At 44.2% G+C, this 22,333-nt stretch overlaps 1 protein-coding gene across 2 annotated transcripts in view; it reads right to left on the reverse strand.

Annotated features, from left to right (window-relative positions):
* LOC135514935 (glypican-5-like) overlaps window positions 1-22,333 on the reverse strand; it is a 220,082-nt gene that overhangs the window by 43,610 nt on the left and 154,139 nt on the right. For both annotated transcript variants that reach the window (XM_064938693.1, XM_064938684.1), the window contains one exon: window positions 18,027-18,165. In XM_064938693.1, the coding sequence (XP_064794765.1) occupies window positions 18,027-18,165 (139 nt within the window). The remainder of the gene's footprint in view (window positions 1-18,026; window positions 18,166-22,333) is intronic.

Genomic DNA, 22,333 nt, shown 5'->3' on the forward strand with positions numbered 1-22,333 from the left:
CACACACCCTTGTTGGTGTAACAGAGTGAGGTTTCCTTGGAACCATGGTGCATTGGCATTCGGGGAATTCAATGCACACACGCACACACGCACGCACGCACACACACACACACACACACACACACACACACACACACACACACACACACACACACACACACACACACACACACTCAACTGATACAGAATACCTGATGTATTGCTCACCTGATATAGAATACCTGATGTATTGCTCACCTGATATAGAATACCTGGTTTATTGCTCACCTGATACAGAATACCTGATGTATTGCTCACCTGATATAGACCTGATGTATTGCTACCTGATGTATTGCTCACCTGATATAGAATACCTGATGTATTGCTCACCTGATACAGAATACCTGATGTATTGCTCACCTGATACCTGGTTTAGAATACCTGATGTATTGCTCACCTGATATAGAATACCTGGTTTATTGCTCACCTGATACACCTGATGTATTGCTCACCTGATATAGAATACCTGATGTATTGCTCACCTGATATAGAATACCTGATGTATTGCTCACCTGATATAGAATACCTGATGTATTGCTCACCTGATATAGAATACCATTGCTCAGTTACCTGATGTATTGCTCATACCTGATATATTGCTCACCTGATACAGAATACCTGATGTATATAGAATACCTGATGTATTGCTCACCACCTGATACCTGATATAGAATACCTGATGTATTGCTCACCTGATATAGAATACCTGATGTATTGCTCACCTGATATAGAATACCTGATGTATTGCTCACCTGATATAGAATACCTGATGTATTGCTCACCTGATATAGAATACCTGATGTATTGCTCACCTGATATAGAATACCTGATGTATTGCTCACCTGATATATACCTGATGTATTGCTCACCTGATATTATTGCTCACCTGATATAGAATACCTGATGTATTGCTCACCTGATATAGAATACCTGATGTATTGCTCACCTGATATAGAATACCTGATGTATTGCTCACCTGATATAGAATACCTGATGTATTGCTCACCTGATATAGAATACCTGATGTATTGCTCACCTGATATAGAATACCTGATTTATTGCTCACCTGATATAGAATACCTGGTTTATTGCTCACCTGATATAGAATACCTGATGTATTGCTCACCTGATATAGAATACCTGGTTTATTGCTCACCTGATACAGAATACCTGATATAGAATACCTGATGTATTGCTCACCTGATATAGAATACCTGGTTTATTGCTCACCTGATATAGAATACCTGATATAGAATATGTATTGCTCACCTGATATAGAATACCTGATTTATTGCTCACCTGATCAGAATACCTGATATAGAATACCTGATGTATTGCTCTCACCTGATCACCTGATATAGAATACCTGATGTATTGCTCACCTGATATAGAATACCTGATGTATTGCTCACCTGATATAGAATACCTGATGTATTGCTCACCTGATATAGAATACCTGATGTATTGCTCACCTGATATAGAATACCTGGTTTATTGCTCACCTGATACAGAATACCTGATGCATTGCTCACCCATGATGATACAGAATAATTATAGAATACCTGTTTATTTTTTCTGATATAGAAACCTGATGGACTGATATAGAATACCTGGTTTAACACACCTCCAGGCTGTTTATTCCAGGCTGATGCATTTTGACAGAATACCTGATATAGAATAAGAACCTGATATAGAGAATGATGGAGTGCTGATATCAGATGACCTGATATAGAATACCTGATGCCTCCTGATATAGAATACCAATCACCCAGCCTCAATATGGTTTGACCTGGTGATTTGGACCTGATGCATTGCTCACCAAAAAATAGAGTGAAAGAACAGCAAGTACAGAGCATATGCTGGGAACTCCTTCAAGACTATTGGAAAAAACATTCCAGGTGAAGCTGGTTGAGAGAATGCAAAGCTATCATCAAGGCAAAGGGTGGCTACACTTTCTTGGTTACCACACAATTCCATATGTGTTATTTCATTGTTTTAATGTCTTCGCTATTATTCTAAATTGTAAAAAATAGTAAAAATAAAGAAAAACCCTTGAATGAGTAGATGTGTCCAAACTTTTGACTTGTTCTGTATACCCTGAGTGCATTTTTCTCAGAACAGCCTTCATTCGTCGGGGCATGAACTCTAAAAGGTGTCGAAAGTGATCCACAGGGAAGCTGGCCCATGTTGACTCCAATGCTTCCCACAGTTGTGTCAAGTTGGCTGGATGTCCTTAGGGCTGTGGACCTTTCTTGATACACAGAGGAAACTGTTGAGCGTGAAAAACCCAGCAGCATTGCAGTTCTTGGCACACTCAAACCGGTGCGCCTGGCACCTACTAACATACCCCATTCAAAGACACTCAAATCCTTTGTCTTGCCCATTCACCTTCTGAATGGCTCACATACACAATCCATGTGGCGCCCCCCTTGGGTTGTGCCGTGGCGGAGATCTTTGTGGGCTATACTCAGCCTTGTCTCAGAATGGTAAGTTGGTGGTTGAAGATATCCCTCTCGTGGTGTGGGGGCTGTGCTTTGGCAAAGTGGGTGGAGTTATATACTTCCTGTTTGGCCCTGTCTGGGGGTGTCCTCAGATGGGGCCACAGTGTCACCTGACCCCTCTTGTCTCAGCCTCCAGTATTTATGCTGCAGTAGTTTATGTGTCGGGGGGCTAGGGTCAGTTTGTTTTATCTGGAGAACTTCTCCTGTCCTATTCGGTGTCCTGTGTGAATTTAAGTGTGCTCCCTCTAATTCTCTCTTTCTCTCTTTCTTTCTCTCTCTCGGAGGACCTGAGTCCTAGGACCATGCCTCAGGACTACCTGACATGATGACTCCTTGCTGTCCCCAGTCCACCTGGCCATGCTGCTGCCCCAGTTTCAACTGTTCTGCCTTATTATTATTGGACCATGCTGGTCATTTATGAACATTCAAACATCTTGGCCATGTTCAGTTATAATCTCCACCAGGCACAGCCAGAGGAGGACTGGCCACCCCTCATAGCCTGGTTCTTCTCTAGGTTTCTTCCTAGGTTTTGGCCTTTCTAGAGAGTTTTTCCTAGCCACCGTGCTTCTACACCTGCATTGCTTGCTGTTTGGGGTTTTAGGCTGGGTTTCTGCACAGCACTTTGAGATATCAGCTGATGTACGAAGGGCTATATAAATACATTTGATTTGATGTCTCAATTTTCTCAAGGCTTAAAAGTAATTCTAATGCATTGTGCTAAATCAGGGTGTTTCTTGGTAGTCTTAAACAAATCTTCTTTGAAACAAAAGTATACACCTCACACACATGTTTATGGGTTTAAAAAAACAAGACACCGATACCATGTCAGATATAGAGTTGAAATGTATTACATTTTGAGTTTGCATTCCAATATTACACTTTATATAAGTCACAGAAGACTGAAATATAACAAAACCGTTTGACATAGAAACAAATATAATTGGGATTTTCATTGTAAAAACAAAGACAAATAGAAGGCACTTTGATAATTCAAGGCTAGAGCAGAAATTTGCTTCCTGCAACACTAACTCAAAAAAGTTCTGGGACACTGTAAAGTCCATGGAGAATAAGAACACCTCCTCCCAGCTGCCCACTGCACTGAAGATAGGAAACACTGTCACCACTGAAAAATCCACCATAATTGAGAATTTCAATAAGCATTTTCTACGGCTGGCCATGCTTTCCACCTGGCTACTCCTACCCCGGTCAACAGCACTGCACCCCCCACAGCAACTCGCCCAAGCCTTCCCCATTTCTCCTTCTCCCAAACCCGTTCAGCTGATGTTCTGAAAGAGCTGCAAAATCTGAACCCCTACAAATCAGCCGGGCTAGACAATCTGGACCCTTTCTTTCTAAAATTATCTGCCAAAATTGTTGCCAACCCTATTACTAGCCTGTTCAACCTCTCTTTCGTGTCATCTGAGATTCCCAAAGATTGGAAAGCAGCTGTGGTCATCCCCCTCTTCAAAGGGGGGGACACTCTTGACCCAAACTGCTACAGACCTATATCTATCCTACCATGCCTTTCTAAGGTCTTCGAAAGCCAGGTCAACAAACAGATTACCGACCATTTCGAATCTCACCATACCTTCTCTGCTATGCAATCTGGTTTCAGAGCTGGTCATGGGTGCACCTCAGCCACGCTCAAGGTCCAAACCATATCTTAACCGCCATCGATAAGAAACATTACTGTGTAGCCATATTCATTGATCTGGCCAAGGCTTTCGACTCTGTCAATCACCACACACTCATCGGCAGACTCGACAGCATTGGTTTCTCAAATGATTGCCTCGCCTGGTTCAACTACTTCTCTGATAGAGTTCAGTGTGTCAAATCGGAGGGTCTGTTGTCCGGACCTCTGGCAGTCTCTATGGGGGTGCCACAGGGTTCAATTCTTGGACCAACTCTCTTCTCTGTATACATCAATGAGGTCGCTCTTGCTGCTGGTGAGTCTCTGATCCACCTCTATGCAGACGACACCATTCTGTATACTTCTGGCCCTTCTTTGGACACTGTGTTAAACAACCCTCCAGGCAAGCTTCAATGCCATACAACTCTCCTTCCGTGGCCTCCAATTGCTCTTAAATACAAGTAAAACTAAATGCATGCTCTTCAACCGATCGCTACCTGCACCTACCCGCCTGTTCAACATCACTACTCTGGACGGCTCTGACTTAGAATACGTGGACAACTACAAATACTTAGGTGTCTGGTTTGACTGTAAACTCTCCTTCCTGACCCATATCAAACATCTCCAATCCAAAGTTAAATCTAGAATTGGCTTCCTATTTCGCAACAAAGCATCCTTCACTCATGCTGCCAAACATACCCTTGTAAAACTGACCATCCTCGACTTTGGCGATGTCATTTACAAAATAGCCTCCAATACCCTACTCAACAAATTGGATGCAGTCTATCACAGTGCAATCCGTTTTGTCACCAAAGCCCCATATACTACCCACCATTGCGACCTGTACGCTCTCGTTGGCTGGCTCTCGCTTCATACTCGTCGCCAAACCCACTGGCTCCATGTCATCTACAAAACCCTGCTAGGTAAAGTCCCCCCTTATCTCAGCTCGCTGGTCACCATAGCATCTCCCACCTGTAGCACACGCTCCAGCAGGTATATCTCTCTAGTCACCCCCAAAACCAATTCTTTCTTTGGCCGCCTCTCCTTCCAGTTCTCTGCTGCCAATGACTGGAACAAACTACAAAAATCTCTGAAACTGGAAACACTTATCTCCCTCACTAGCTTTAAGCACCAACTGTCAGAGCAGCTCACAGATTACTGATTAGCCCAAACAACTACCTCTTTCCCTACTGTATTTAATTAATTTATTTATTTTGCTCCTTTGCACCCCATTATTTTTATTTCTACTTTGCACATTCTTCCATTGCAAATCTACCATTCCAGTGTTTTACTTGCTATATTGTATTTACTTTGCCACCATGGCCTTTTTTTGCCTTTACCTCCCTTATCTCACCTCATTTGCTCACATCATATATAGACTTGTTTATACTGTATTATTGACTGTATGTTTGTTTTACTCCATGTGTAACTCTGTGTCGTTGTATGTGTCGAACTGCTTTGCTTTATCTTGGCCAGGTCGCAATTGTAAATGAGAACTTGTTCTCAAATTGCCTACCTGGTTAAATAAAGGTGAAATAATAAAAAATAAAAATAATAATTTGACTGCAGGAAAGAGTTTGAACCTTTTAGTCTCCTCCCCTTCCTCTACACTGATTGAAGTGGATTTAACAGGTGACATCAATAAGGGATCATAGCTTTATCCTGGATTCACCTGGTCAGTCTGTGTCATGGAAAGAGCAGGTGTTCCTAATGTTTAGTGCACTCAGTGTAGGTTGCATTATCAAAGCACGTCTCTATGCATGTCAAAAATACAGCTCTAACATTGCCCCCGCTTCTCTGCACTGCAGTACTAGCTGCCCATATGACAGCTTCGAGAGAGACAGCAGAGAGACAGCAAAGAGCGTGTGATCGACAAACGGTATGAGAGTTTTTTTTTAACAGAGTTGGTCCTCATTAAGATACCTTGACATTTAAACTATTTTCTCTCTTTGTCTCCCTGTTATTCGTGAGCTGATCTGCTATCTGTATAATATTCCTGGAAGGATGTTATCTAGCAAGCGTAGCAACTTAGTCATTTGACTTTTGTCATGTGACTGCCTTCACAACGTTCGTATGTTTCCACAACGTTCGTATGTTTCCACAACGTTGTACTTGGGATGCGCACTGTGCGTCCTGAGCGTGCTCTGTGTCGAGATAGCCTACTGCTGAAATGCACTGAACGAATTGAGGAACATGATGACGCTCTGAATTTATGAACGGCCTGTTTGGCAATTCACAACGATGTTATTGGCGATCAAAGATACTTACTCTATCATTAGTAAATCTCAGTTTAATTTGCTCTTTAATCCTTACATAGGGGCGCTGACAAGGTGACGTAGCGTCCCTCTTATTTGGGGAGAACCCTGGCATAGTAACCATATCTTAGTTTTAAATGCTTCAAATGGGCACTTCCGATTTTTGTGGGATTTCAAGTCTCAAGATAAATATGAATTCATCCCGGTATTGACACTTGATTGATTCTCGTGAAAATATGTATCCCTATTATGGAGTGTTTTGAAAGGCTGGTCATGACACACATTAACACCATCATCCCAGACAACCTAGACCCACTCCAATTCGCATACCGCCCCAATGGATGCACAGATGTCAATTGCACGTCACACTGACGTCTCACACCTGAACAAGAGGGGAAATAATGAATGATGTTTACAGACTACAGCTCAGCATTCAACACCATAGTCCTCTCTAAGCCAATCACCAGGCTAGGGACCCTGGGACTGAACCCTCACTCTGCAACAACACATCTGCCACCCTGACCCTCAACAGGGGTGTGTCCCCTCCTGTACTCCTTGTTCACCCATGACTGCATGGCCACGTATGACTCCAACACCATCATTAAGTTTGCTGACAAAAACGACACCATGATTACCAATGGCGATGAGACAGCCTACAGGGAGGAGTTCAGAGACATAGTGTGGAGCCAAGACAACAGCCTCAGTAAGACCAAGGAGCTGATCATGGAGCACGCCCCCATCCACATCGATGGGGCTGGAGGGGGTCGAGAACGTCAAGTTCCCAGGCGTCCACATCACTAAGGACCTAACATGGTCCACATACACCCGCACAGTAATAAAGAGGGCACGGCAGCCTCCATCAGGAGGCTGATAAGATTTGACAGGGGCCCTCGGATCCTCAAGAAGTTCTACAGCTGCACCATCGAGAGCATCTTGACTGGCTGCCTCACCGCTTGGTATGGCGCTCGACTGCCAGCGCTTTCGGAGGGTGGTGCGGACATCACTGGGGCCGAGCTCCCAGCCATCCCGTACCTCTATATCAGGATGTGTCAGATTGAGGCCCAAAACATTTCCAAAGACTCCAGCCACCCAAACCAAAGACTATTCATTCTGCTACCGTCCGGCAAACGGTACCGGAGCATCGGCCCTCGGACCAACAGGCTCCGAGACTGCTTCTACCCCCATGCCAAAAGACTGCTAAATAGCCATAAGACTTCTAAATAGTCAATTACTGGTTACCTGAACTATCTGCACCGACCCTCTCTTGCTCTGGCCCTATTCACACTCACTAGCCTATATACCGTATACACACTATATACTCACACACACTTCATTGACACTTCCACACAAAACCGACACAACACAAACACACATTTACACACACACACACACACACACACACACACACACACACACACACACACACACACACACACACACACACACACACACACACACACACACACACTTTTACACTAATCGTTTCCTGTTGCTACTCTGTTCCTTATTTTACTCTTATTATTATCTATCCTGATACCAAGTCACTTTACCCTGCCTTCATGTACATATTTACCTCAAATACCTTATTATTATCTATCCTGATGTCTAGTCACTTTACCCTGCCTTCATGTACATATTTACCTCAAATACCTTATTATTATCTATCCTGACGTCTAGTCACTTTACCCTGCCTTCATGTACATATTTACCTCAAATACCTTATTATTATCTATCCTGACGACTAGTCACTTTACCCTGCCTTCATGTACATATCTACCTCAAACACCTTATTATTATCGATCTTGATGTCTAGTCACTTTACCCTGCCTTCATGTACTGTACATATCTACCTCAAATACCTTATTATTATCTATCCTGACGCCTAGTCACTTTACCCTGCCTTCATGTACATATCTACCTCAAACACCTTATTATTATCGATCTTGATGTCTAGTCACTTTACCCTGCCTTCATGTACTGTACATATCTACCTCAAATACCTTATTATTATCTATCCTGACGCCTAGTCACTTTACCCTGCCTTCATGTACATATCTACCTCAAACACCTTATTATTATCGATCTTGATGTCTAGTCACTTTACCCTGCCTTCATGTACTGTACATATCTACCTCAAATACCTTATTATTATCTATCCTGACGCCTAGTCACTTTACCCTGCCTTCATGTACATATCTACCTCAAACACCTTATTATTATCGATCTTGATGTCTAGTCACTTTACCCTGCCTTCATGTACTGTACATATCTACCTCAAATACCTTATTATTATCTATCCTGATGTCTAGTCACTTTACCCTGCTTTCATGTACATATCTACCTCAAATACCTTATTATTATCTATCCTGATGCCTAGTCACTTTACCCTGCCTTCATGTACATATCTACCTCAAATACCTTATTATTATCTATCCTGATGCCTAGTCACTTTACCCTGCCTTCATGTACATATCTACCTCAAATACCTTATTATTATCTATCCTGATGCCTAGTCACTTTACCCTGCCTTCATGTACATATCTACCTTAAATACCTCGTACCTTCTCACATAGATCTGGTACTGGTTCTCCCTGTTCATAGTTCCATTCTTCTCTATTTTATTGTATTCTTCTTGTGTTATTATTTAAACGTTGGATAGCATTTCACAGTAAAGCCTACACCAGTTGTGGTCAGCACGTGAAAAATCTAATTTGATTTGACACACACCTAATTAGATTAGCATTATCGACAGGGCTACAGGTGGTGTGAGTGACCCCTGGAAAGGGACCGGGTTCATCACTAAGCCAGCTCGGGCTGCCCTACGTGGGGGGGAGAGAGATAGATGACCCCCCTGAATCTCTGACGTCCCAAATGCACCCTTTTCCCTACATAGCGCACTACTTCTGACCAGGACCTGTAAAAGCTTTGCACGATATACAGTAGGGAATAGGGTGCCATTTGGCACCAATGCCAGAGACAGGCTTTCCTGCTGTAACTGGGCGCGGGACGAATAAAGCCCGGGGCATTCCTGAGTTACTGAGGAGCATGAGGGCGAGTACAGTAGAGGTATAACAATGGGATTCTACTGCTCTGTCTCTCAATTCACACTGGAATGGACCGGGGGAAATGATGTACTGATGAAGAAGGAGGGGTGAGGAGGGAGGGATGAGGAGGGAGGGACGAGGTCGGGTTTTTCCACTGTGGCAGACACGGACATGTGTGCGCACACACGGAGGCACATGCACGCACACACACACACACACACACCAATGCATACATGCAGACACAGACACAAGCATGGACGCACACAAACACACACACTCAAATGCCAGGGGATAGCGTGACATACCATGACCGTCTGTCAGTGCCTAGGATCTCTCTCTCTCTCTCTCTCTCTCTCTCTCTCTCTCTCTCATGCATTCTACCACGAAGGATGCTTCTATCACATACAATCAATGATTTAGGAGTATATCGTCTCCTCCTACACAATCCACCAAAGCAGATTCACCACTAATACACATGAAAGTGTATTTGTTAAGAAACAACATATCCCAAACATATCCAAAAGATCCTCACAACGTTGTCTAAATGCATTATTAGCAGCCTATTGTGTGCATGCCCGGGTAATAGAGGTGTAGAACAGAGAGAGAGGGCCAGATCTGTGTATCGACTGGGACCAGGGGGAATCCACAGGGACTGAGCGTGTGCACTAGCCACTTAATTAAAGCTCTATCCTATTGAGTGGCCAGGAGCCACACACACACACCTATTGAGCGAGAGGTCGTTCCGGCGGTGAGGGGGACAAAGCACTTCTCTCTGATACATAATTGATGTGCCAATTAAGTCTGCCCTGGAAAGGAGTGCTATACCTGAGGCTAAGAGGAGAGATGATCTCTCCAGCTCTCTGCAGTGCCGGTGATCTGAGCTGAGAACAGTTAGGCTACCGTTACACTAGAGGAGAGATGATCTCTGTGGTGCCGGTGATCTGAGCTGGGAACAGTTAGGCTACCGTTACACTAGAGGAGAGATGATCTCTGTGGTGCCGGTGATCTGAGCTGGGAACAGTTAGGCTACCGTTACACTAGAGGAGAGATGATCTCTGTGGTGCCGGTGATCTGAGCTGGGAACAGTTAGGCTACCGTTACACTAGAGGAGAGATGATCTCTGTGGTGCCGGTGATCTGAGCTGGGAACAGTTAGGCTACCGTTACACTAGAGGAGAGATGATCTCTGTGGTGCCGGTGATCTGAGCTGAGAACAGTTAGACTACAGTTACACTAGAGCTCTCACTTTATCTCTCCATCTTTCGCTCTGTCTCTGTCTCTTTCTCCTTATCTTGCACCCTTACATGACCTCCCAGGCTGACTCTCTGACTGGTAGCTAACTGCTGATCTTGTACAACATCCTGCCAACACTTTCACCCAGACAATTGCACAGGAGCATTTTAGACTACAGCCACTCATCGAAGCATTTACAAGGCCTTGTACCACACAGTCCTACTGTTAGCATCACTGAAAAGCCAATACAGTAGCCATCCCCCTGTATCTGCCTTCATTGAGCCAACAACAGGCTAATAACAGTTTACCCACTGAAAACACTCTCCCTCCCTCCCGCTCTAGCTGAAGGCCGTAAGACTATATATTAAATAGAGAGTGGGTTGTTGAATAGAGACTGTCAGAAAATGGCTTTCTTCTGCAGTGCTGTAAAGAGCAGAGCAGAGCAGAGTGTGTGTGATATCCAGTCTTTCTCTCTTTACCAGCTGACAGGTTACAGAAAAGCAGAGCTCCACCTTGAGATTCCTCTATCGGTCGCCCGGCTGGGCTGCAGACCGTGGGGGTAGAACAAATACCACCGCAGGCGAGTGCGTGTGTGTGTCGGGTGTGAAACATCAGTCAGGAAACACACACACACACCTGATACGCGCCTGTTCCCTGGACGCCTGTAACTGATGTTGATAGTTACTATGTCGGAGTGGTCTACAGGGATGACACACACCTGCCGATTCGGAGCGGCACCTGGAGTGTGTGAGTGTGTGTGAGTCTTGGCGATTATGACACACACCAGCTCATTTAAAGAAGATCACCAAAGCTACAGTACAGTTAGTTAGAGTGTTAAAAGAGGTATGTGTGTGTTCGGTACAAGGCACCTTGTCCTCTCCTCTCCCAGAGAACCAGCTCTCCTGTTCAGGAATCTCCTCCATCTTGGGGTCTTGTCATATCAACTGGCCAACTGGTGGGTGACGTCCTCTTCAGCCCATTTACTCAAACTGTACCCCTCTGCGCTATGCCCCTACCCCCTAACCGTACCCCAGTAAAGCACACAACCTTACCCTCTTTCTCACCCTCACTCCCTCCTGATTCCTTAACCCAGGCCCCTGCCATGCTGTTTCCACGCTAGCGCCTGTTGCTAGGTGACCCTCTCTAAAGCATGGTAGGTTGTGCCTCCTAGTTTCCCTTCTGTATTCCCCTGCTTCCATACCCCTTGCATTTCCAGCGGGAAACCCCTGATTCTGCCCAGATTCTTCCCACTCGGGTTGCCTGCAAACGAGGGGCCAAGAGGGGTGAGAGTGTTTCTCAGAAAAGGGGGAGGCTGGGGTTGAGGAAGGGGGACGGAGTGGGTCACCCTCTCCCTCCTTGGTGCTTATAGTTAACCTTTAAGTGTGAGTTTTAGACAAAGGGAAACGCAGAGACTGATGGGTAGTAATGAAGTAGCTGTGTGAACGGCCTTCTCTCTCTCTCTCTCTCCTTTTGGCTCTGAGAAGAGGGAGAGAGAGATTGAGAAAGAGACAGAGAGAGAAGGACAGTGAGAGAAAGACAGTGATAGAGTGAGAGAGAGAGGTACAGTTTGAGGAGAGGAGGAGGGAAAGGAAGTGCAGAAGGATGAGGAGCTTATAGTAATGGCAGCTTAAGGAGCCATTTGCTTTCTACTTTTCTGGGAAGTCTTCAGAGTGGAATCCCTGACTGGGCTTATACAGAGAAGGTTGGGAAAGCAGCGTGCTTTTATCTCTCTCTGTTTGACTTCACACGTTTCTCCATCTCCTTTATTTTCTCATTCCAAGCCTCGAAAGATTTAGAGTGATGATCTAGTCTCTGTATATAATACCGAATCCCACTGCCAGGGCAAGAGTGCAATGTGCAAACTGATACAATTGCCACATAATGTAACTCTAAGCCCAGGAGTTTTTCCTGACAATGAAACCTGACTAGGAAAAATTCTGGACCTTAGTCATAGCCACTTACTAGGGCCCAGAGTTTTTACGAGAGTTTCTTCATGTGGTGAGGAAAAACTCCTGTCCATAAGCATCCACATCAGAGTGGATGGAAAGAGACTGTTCAGTCTATGCCAATGGCAGCAACTAATGGCTAAGGTTCCTTTAATGGCATTAAGTCATGTGAAAACGCAGCTAGGGCCTAAACAACAAGGACCAACTTCCTGTACCATTGCCAAGCAGTTGGCTGTGTGTGTGTGTGTGTGTGTGTGTGTGTGTGTGTGTGTGTGTGTGTGTGTGTGTGTGTGTGTGTGTGTGTGTGTGTGTGTGTGTGTGTGTGTGTGTGTGTGTGTGAGAGAGAGAGAGACACTGGGGTAAAGGAGATTTGGACTCGCATACTTAAATAACCCTTTAACGCTTAACCTTTCATCAGAACTGTGCAGTAGAGAGATTCAACCTCATAATCACATTCTGGTCACACTGCATGGTTGGGGGTGTGTGTGTGTGTGTGTGTGTGTGTGTGTGTGTGTGTGTGTGTGTGTGTGGGAGAGAAAGAGAGAGAGAGAGAGCGAGAAAGAGAGAGAGAGAGAGAGACAGAGAGAGAGAGACAGAGAGAGAGAGAGAGAGAGATAGAGAGAGTACAGTGCCTTCAGAAATTATTCATACCCGCTGACTTATTCCACATTTAGTTGTTACTTGGTCTGTGGCGGTCATGACATTTTGTCAGCCTGTGACTGTCAAGCAAATAACTGCCGGTCTCACGGTAATTGACCATTTATTAACATAAACACATTTAGCATCTCCTGGCTTCCACGCATAACCTACAAGTCACTGATGCAGACAACTCAATAAATCTATTTAATATAGCCTACACCATCACAATAAATCCATTATATATGTTAGACGGGTCTAAATAAACATGATGTGAAGAAAATGTAGTCTATTTCAGAGGAACAGAATAGTCCTGATCTGGCTATGTCATCTGGTTGTGGGCGACACTAGTCCATTTAACAGGCATGATTAGCTTAGAAATACAATTGAACATAGCTGAATAAAATAGAAAGGATATCTTGTGTTGAGCGGTTAACAAAGAAACAGGTACGATTTAAGGCCCCCCCCCCCCGCACTTCTCTGATTCAGGGGGGTTGGGTTAAATGAGGAACACACATTTCAGTTGAAGGCATTCAGTTGCATTGGGCTGAATATAATTCCCTTCTCCACCCCTGCGTGCAGAAACACCTCTCACTCACGTGGCTCTCAGTCACGTGATCGGGTCTTTCTCACAGGCTACAAGTGAAGACAGACATGTCGGTGATGCAACTGCACGTGTCCTTATCCAATTCCGAGGCACACATTGAAAATATTGGAAGAACTGTCCCCATTTACTTTTCGTCAGCCAACAAGATGAGTAGACCTAACAAACACAAAAAGCACTAGCCTATGTCAATCTACTTTCCCCCATAGTACAAAAGTTGCCCTATTCTATTCTGTGCGAGAAATAAATAGTCCAAATATAGTCTGGGACAGTTGTGGGATGCGAAAGTTTCCCAAATTAATACAACCACTAGCATCAAAAAAATGTTTTATGCTAAGAGCCGATGCAACAGATCAGAACGTTTAGCTTAAAATGTTGATAAACTATTAGGCTATTTCTTCACATTAGAAGTGCAGCAATGCCCACACGGCAGTGGGCTATAAGCGTGAATGTTCCATTAGCAGAAAACACTATTCTCAAAAGTCACCACAATTCAATTATGCATGTAAAGCTTTTAATATAAAGGTGCATTTTTTTATGGTGAAATCATCTTCCCCAAAGGCACTGCTTATATATGCCAGTTAGGCTCTGCAGCCCTTGTAAAGAGGATTAATGTGCTTCATTTTAAGAAGTTATTTGGCCACTTCAGTTCTGATACAAACCTTGTTAAAATGTATAGGCCTATGGGATAGACTACATGAGGTGTGCGACCATGATTCGAACAAGTCGCAGACAAAAGGTATTGTTTCTAATGCTGGGCATCATTCACAATTGATAAGATATAACTTAAATAACGAATGGAGGATGCTTTTCCAATGGTTCCTTTTCATTCCAGCCAGTTAGGCTATACTCCTGTTTTACAGAGAAGCAATGTGCTTAACCATAGGAAGCTTGAGAAATAAATATAGTAGGTCTAGCCTATAGAAAGCTGATGGGAACCTCCTCTCTTTAATAGAGGCCATCACTCTGTATTCTCACGCAACTGCATAGCCTATAGAAATGTTGCTCAACATGAGCTCATGGGCTCTCATGAAGTATTTGATTAGATTTTAGATTAGAGGGACAACAGAGTGCGGGGTACCAGGCAGTTAGCAAGATTGGTAGGCTACTAATGACCATCAGCAGCATCAGAGCTTGGAGAAGCCTAATTAACGTGACTAAACGGTCACATGGAATTTGACTGCCATCAAGACTCGTGATCTCCGGTGTCACCGGAATGGCCCTAGTTGTTACAGCCTGAATACAAAATGGGTTAAATCGATTTTCTTTCTCACCCATCTACACAAAATACCCCGTAATGACAAAGCATTTTTTTAATGATGTATCCAAATGTATTGAAAATGAAATACAGAAATATTTACATGGGGTGGCAGGGTAGCCTAGTGGTTAGAGCGTTGGACTAGTAACCGGAAGGTTGCAAGTTCAAACCCCCGAGCTGACAAGGTACAAATCTGTTGTTCTGCCCCTGAACAGGCAGTTAACCCACTGTTCCTAGGCTGTCATTGAAAATAAGAATTTGTTCTTAACTGACTTGCCTTGTTAAATAAAATACAAATAAATAAACATAAGTATTCACAACTGTGAATAGATCAGTCTTTCCCAAATTCAGTCTTCAGGACCCCAAGGGGTGCACATTCTGGTTTATGCCCTAGCATTACACAGCTGATTCAAATAATCAAAGCTTGATGATTCGTTGGTTATTAGTTGGCTAGCTGTGTAGTGTTAGGGCAAACAACTAAACGTGCACCCCTTGGGGTCCCGATGGAAGGCGTTGGGGAAACACTGCCAAAGACATTTCAACTTTTCATTTTTTATTTTGTGTGTATGGCGGCGTGTGTGACTGGAATAAATCTGTAAATTAATTAATAGTTCCTAGGTCAGAGGTCTTCCTGTAAATGAACAGCGCCCTAGAGGCAGGTCCAGTGGCCTTGTGAACTCACCAATATACATCAATATACTGCCACACACACGCACACAAACAAAGAGCATGCAGATACGCACACACAAGAACACACCCTACATAGCAACCACTCAGCTGGGAAAGAGACCATCGAGGTCAAAGCTGATGTTTTCTGAGATCGAGAGAGAGAGAGAGAGAGAGAGAGAGAGAGAGAGAGAGAGAGAGAGAGAGAGAGATGAAAAGGAGAAGAGTCCTGACCTCCACCCCATAACAACACATTCTCTCCTGTGCCACAAATCAAATATCTCCGCACCTCTATAATAGTTGACTGGACAGTCCAGCACACTGTATAATATAGGTGGGTGGGGGGGGGGGTGGAGGTGTGAGGAGGGTGGAGGGGTGTGGAGGTATGAGGAGGGTGGAGGTATGAGGGTGGAGGTGTGAGGAAGGTGGAGGGGTGAGGAGGGTGGAGGGGTGAGGAGAGTGGAGGTGTGAGGAAGGTGGAGGGGTGAGGAGGGTGGAGGGGTGAGGAGAGTGGAGGTGTGAGGAGGGTGGAGGGGTGAGGAGGAGTCAGTTGGATGATTAGGTAGCAAATGAGAAAATCAAAGTCATCAGGTTTTTCTGTCTTCTCAATAATCCCTTCGCAATCCTCCCCAGTCCTGCCCAAGGCTCTGTCTGAGTGTGTGTGTGTGTGTGTGTGTGTGTGTGTATCAGGGAGACTATAAATCGTATCAGTAAGGGACAGAGGGAGGATTGTTTGAGAACAGTTTGTTTCTTTGCCTTCCACAGGTTGGAGGATTTAGAGTTAAGCTCCGTAGCAGCTGTGGCCATGTGTTGGCACTGACTGAGAGAAAGAGGGAGAGAGAGAGAAACAGGGCATGAACAGGACATGGTTGGCCAGTGAAGCAGATGGACTATTCTCGTTCTCAGATGTTTTCCAAAGATAGGATGCCCAAGCAAGATGAAATAAACAATACAACGTTTTGGCAAACAAAAGTTCCAAAGGAATAAAGACATTTCAAATGTCATATTATGTCTATATACAGTGTTGTAACGATGTCCAAATAGTTAAAGTACAAAAGGGAAAATAAATCAACATAAATATGGGTTGTATTTACAATGGGGTTTGTTCTTCACTGGTTGACCTTTTGTTGTAGTAACAAGTTACAAATTGCTGCTTTGTAATTGGAGGGTAATGCGTGTCTCTAATATGGTCATACATTTGGCAGGTTAGGAAGCGCAGCTCAGTTTCCACCTCATTTTGTGGGCAGTGAGCATATAGCCTGTCTTCTCTTGAGAGCCAGGTCTGCCTATGGCGTCCTCTCTCAATAGCAAGGTTATGTTTTCCTGAGTCTGTACATAGTCAAAGCTTTCCTTCATTTTCTGCTCTGCATTATTTGGTGTTTTACGTTGTAACCGGAGGATATTTTTGCAGAATTCTGCATGCAGAGTCTCAATTTGGTGTTTGTCCCATTTTGTGAATTTTTGGTTGGTGAGTGGACCCCAGACCTCACACCCATGAAGGGCAATGGGTTCTATAACTGATTCAAGTATTTTTACCTGCTATTGTTTGATGGCGTAGAAGGCCCTTCTTGCCTTGTCTCTCAGATCGTTCACAGCATTGTGAGAGTTACCTGTGGCGTTGAAGTTTAGGCCGAGGTATGTATAGTTTTTTTGTGTGCTCTAGGGCAACAGTGTCTAGATGGAATTTGTATTTGTGGTCCTGGCAACTGAACATTTTTTGGAACACCGTTATTTTTCTCATACTGAGATTTACTGTCTGGGCCCAGGTCTGATAGAATTTATGCAGAAGATCTAGGTGCTGCTGTAGGCACAGAATAACCAGATCACCTCCCTCCCTACCTCCCTCCCTCCCTCCCTCCCTCCCTCCCTCCCTCCCTCCCTCCCTCCCTCCCTCCCTCCCTCCCTCCCTCCCTACCTCCCTCCATCTACACTGGTGTTATGAGGGTTATTACAGTGGGTTGTTCACTTGTAAACATAGCTGTAGAGGTCAAGGTGCAGAGTAAATAGTTTGGCACTCTGTGAAAACAAAGCTGTAACAGAGACCTCCACTTTGCAATACACCATAGTCTTGCAGATTGTATTGGAGGAATATGCTCCAGGAAACGGCCTTGCTGTGACATCTGAACCCACACCTCCGATGGTGTGTGTGTGTGTGTGTGTGTGTGTGTGTGTGTGTGTGTGTGTGTGTGTGTGTGTGTGTACATGTGCGACTCACAGCTCCTGACCGTCCCCGTTCCAGACCCTTGACACCCGTCTTCATCGTCACAGTCTCCGCTGCCATCCTCTGTGTCGCCACTACCCAGCTCCCCCCAGGACTCGCTCTGGCCCAGCCCTGGCAGCATGTCCTGAATCTCCTGGTGGACAGACAAAGCATTGTGTTATAAGACAGGAATAAACACTCACAACGGTGAGTCAATGGATGAATTGCTGTGATTATGGCGTACCTGAATGCCGGATGCAGATAATACAACTGCATAGCCTCTCTACTTTTCTCTCACTCGGTCCCTTTATTCAAACCGTCTCCTATCAGATGCTTATCAACACAACCAAGCAGACAATCATTGAAATAGGGTTCAACTCAAGTGTTTGATAATTATTATTTGTCAATAGCAGAATCAGACTGGAATCTCAAACAGTTCTCAAAGGTTGTGTCAGCCATCTGCACCCAAAGATAGAGGAATAGAGTGTCTATCTTCCAATGGATCCCTCTTAGCCACATCATAACACATTGGGAGCAAAGCAGTCAGCAGCGTTAGCACGATAGCATATTAGCTGTGGTTCCTGCCGCCCCAACGGCGTATCCCTTCACACCCCACCGTGTGACAGCGTCGGTGGGCCGGGGCGCTGCCAGCGACAGCCTTCTGCTCCAGAGGACCCAAGGGTCTTTATGGAGAACACTGTGTGATCTTTAAATCGACTCTGTGTGTGTGTGTGTGCGTGTGCGTGTGCGTGTGTGTGTGTGTGTGTGTGTGTGTGTGTGTGTGTGTGTGTGTGTGTGTGTGTGTGTGTGTGTGTGTGTGTGTGTGTGTGTGTGCGTGAGTGTGTGTGTGCGTGAGTGTGTGTGTGTGTGTGTGTGTGTGTGTGTGTATGTGTGGCCCTATGGTTCATTTCCCTGTAGCCTCGCTGACACATCAATCACGACAAATGACAACAAGTGCCCGCGAGGTGTCGAGGAACGATGGACGTACTGGGGGATGGGGGGTGGTAATAATAGAAAGGAAGACTGAATGTTCTCTAAATGGAGGATAATGAAGAACAGGCTGAGATAATTAGGGACTTTCTGTTACTGAAGCCAAGCTCTGTAAAGCTTTATTAGAATTTATTAGAATTCTCTTAGAAATCTTTTAATGGCTTTTTTTGGTGGGAGATCAGCTTAAATATTGCAGATCGATTGTAGGTTAAATCAATTTAATTGTTTGCATCATTTCCAATCCCCGTTTTTTCTCTTCTCTATACTTTCCCCCTACCATACCATCCCCACCCTGATTGGAGTACACTAATGGACAACAATACTTTTACTGCTACTTACAGCTATTTTCGCTCACATCTACGGTACCTGTAGTTAAATAATTATACATACAGTACCAGTCAAAAGTCTGGACCCACCTACTCATTCAAGGGCTTTTACCTTCGTTTGGACTATTTTCTACATTTTACAATAATAGTGAAGACATGAAATAACACATGGAATCATGTAGTAACCAAAAAAAGTGTTAAACAAAATCAACATATATGTTATATTTCAGATTCTTCAAAGTAGCCACCCTTTGCCCTCATGACAGCATTGCACACTCTTGGCATTCTCTCAACCAGCTTCATGAGGTAGTCACCTGCAATGCACGTCAACTAACTGGTGTGCTTTAATTAAACACATTTTGAGGGGGTATACAGAAGATAGCCCTAGTTGGTAAAAGACCAAGTCCATATTATGGCAAGGTCAGCTCAAATAAGCAAAGAGAAAAGACAGTCCATCATTACTTTAAGAGATGAAGGTCATTCAATCTGGGAAAATTTCAAGAATTTTGAGTGCAGTCGCAAAAACTATGATGAAACTAGCTTTCATGAGGACTGCCACAGGAAAGGAAGACACAGAGTTGCCTCTGCTGCAGAGGATAAGTTCATTAGAGTTACCAGCCTCAGATTGCAGCCCAAATAAATGCTTCACAGAGTTCAAGTGACAGACACATCTCAACAACTGTTCAGATGAGACTGTGTAAATCAGGCCTTCATGGTCGAATTGCACTACCTAAGGAATAGGGCGCCATTTGGCACACATCCTTCACCACTTCCCTTTCTCTCTTACCATCTTCTTTCACCTTGACCATCTATAATTACTTCACACCGCTGCAAAAGAAGCCTCTCCTGTACTGAGTTGCAACATGAAAGACCAGCCACGATGATTAGAGAGACTGCCCATCCAATCTGCATTTTGATTGGATCTTCCCTTCTTCCCTCTCAGCATGGGGTGGTCTAATTGGCAGCCCCGCTGGCCATTCCAGGAATGTTATTTCTGTACTGTTCAAGGTCTTTTTTGTTTCATCAGAACATGTCTGAGATAAGGATCTCCTGACACAATGTCACAACTTAAAAAAATAGACTTTGGAGTAGAAAGGTAACATGAACAATGTAGGGGTTTGTATGTGTGCTAGAGTATGCTTATTTATAAAACCCTCTTAGACCTCACTCCCCCCGATCTGCGATATCTATTGCAGCCCTCATCCTTCACATACAACACCCATTCTGCCAGTCACATTCTGTTAAAGGTCCCCAAAGCACACACATCCCTGGGTCACTCCTCTTCTCAGTTCGCTGCAGCTAGCGACTAGAATGAGCTGCAACAAGCACTCCAACTGGACAGTTTTATCTCAATCTCTTCATTCAAAGACTCAATCATGTACGCTCGTACTGACAGTTGTGGCTGCTTTGCGTGATGTATCGTTGTCTCTACCTTCTTGCGTTTTGTGCTGTTGTCTGTGCCCAATTATGTTTGTACCCTTTTTGCAGAGGTGTGGACTCGAGTCACATGACTTGGACTCGAGTCAGACTCAAAGTAGCCAGAGTGCAGAGGAACGTCGGCGGGTGAATTCAGATTGAGCCATTGGAAAGATGATGCCCCAAATGATTATTTTCGGAGGATATATAGACTACGCTGTAGTCAACAAAAAAACTTCTTGCAAACTTGCAAAACATGAGGGAAGAAAATTACAGATGGAAGCGCAACAACTTCCAACTTTGTTCGACATTTGAAGCTGCACAAAGAACAGTAAGCCGTGGCTAATATAGCCAACAGCTATATATACATTTGCTAGTATAGCATGTAGGCGAACGTAATGTTAAATCAATGAGCCGCCACACAGTCAGCCAGCGCGGGAACGTGATCATTGCACCCAAGATTGAGACCAGGCAATATTGTGCTTACTACCCCGCTCAATTATTTTTTTTATATGCTTACAGATTTGAACAATAACAGATTAACAAAAGTGTCACAAGTGAACCACAACAGTCTCCAATCTCACAGTTCATGGAGACCCGTGTAGGGCAGTACAGCATGAATCATCCACAGCAGAAAGCTATCAACAATGCAATACTGTCCGACCTGGTTATCGATTGCAACTTGCCTCTGTCTATTGTGGAAAACAAGAGTTTTCGTCACCCACTATCAGTGGTTGACAGTAAGTACAGCCCAGTTTGTCGTAGAACATTGACATCAAAAGTAGAGAACCTCGCTACAGAGAGACGTTCAAAACTGAAAACTCAGTTGAGCAACACAGGCCATGTTTTTGAGGCCATATGTGGTGAGTGCAGCATCAAAGATGAATTGTACAATATCATTAGTGACAATGCTGCCAACATGAGAAAAGCATTCACGGTGTGCTTCCCCATTGAACAAGAAGATGAAGTACATGGTGAAGATCACCTTGATGACCCAGAGCTCTGGAATGACCTAACCCTGGAAGACCAGCAAACAGTGGATGCTGCTATTGCAAAAAAAAAACTGTGCTTGCAGTGTTTTTCCCACACTCTCCATCTGGTAGTGGGTTATGGCTTGAAAGAAACAAAATTGATGACTCCTTCTATTTCAAAGTTATCAAAAATCAGCTCACTGCTGCATACAAGCACAACACTTGGTGTTTGAGGCTGAATTTGGGGAAAGAGGCATCCCTGCTGCTGTCAACACAAGATGGAACTCAACACTGAGACAAGTGTAGGCAGTTATCCAATGTGACCATCTAAAGCTCAGTCATGTTCTAGAAAAGGCTGGGCACAACGATTTCTTGGAATCTTCATCAATGTGAAAATGGCCAGGACACAAGATGGAATCACTGACCACTTTTCAGATCCAGTCTACCTCAAAGAACCTGCCTTGGATCTGGCTTTTTCTCGGATGTGGGTGGAGCAACATGTGCTGGTCAAGGAGGAGGTGGCACAAAGAGTGAAAGGTCAATAATTATTGTGTTTAATGTAACTTTTTCCTCATAATTGAATCCAATTGACTGCAACAATAATACTTGTTCAGTTTAA

Source organism: Oncorhynchus masou, chromosome 3 (assembly GCF_036934945.1).
Source record: "Oncorhynchus masou masou isolate Uvic2021 chromosome 3, UVic_Omas_1.1, whole genome shotgun sequence".
Taxonomy (NCBI): domain Eukaryota; kingdom Metazoa; phylum Chordata; class Actinopteri; order Salmoniformes; family Salmonidae; genus Oncorhynchus; species Oncorhynchus masou.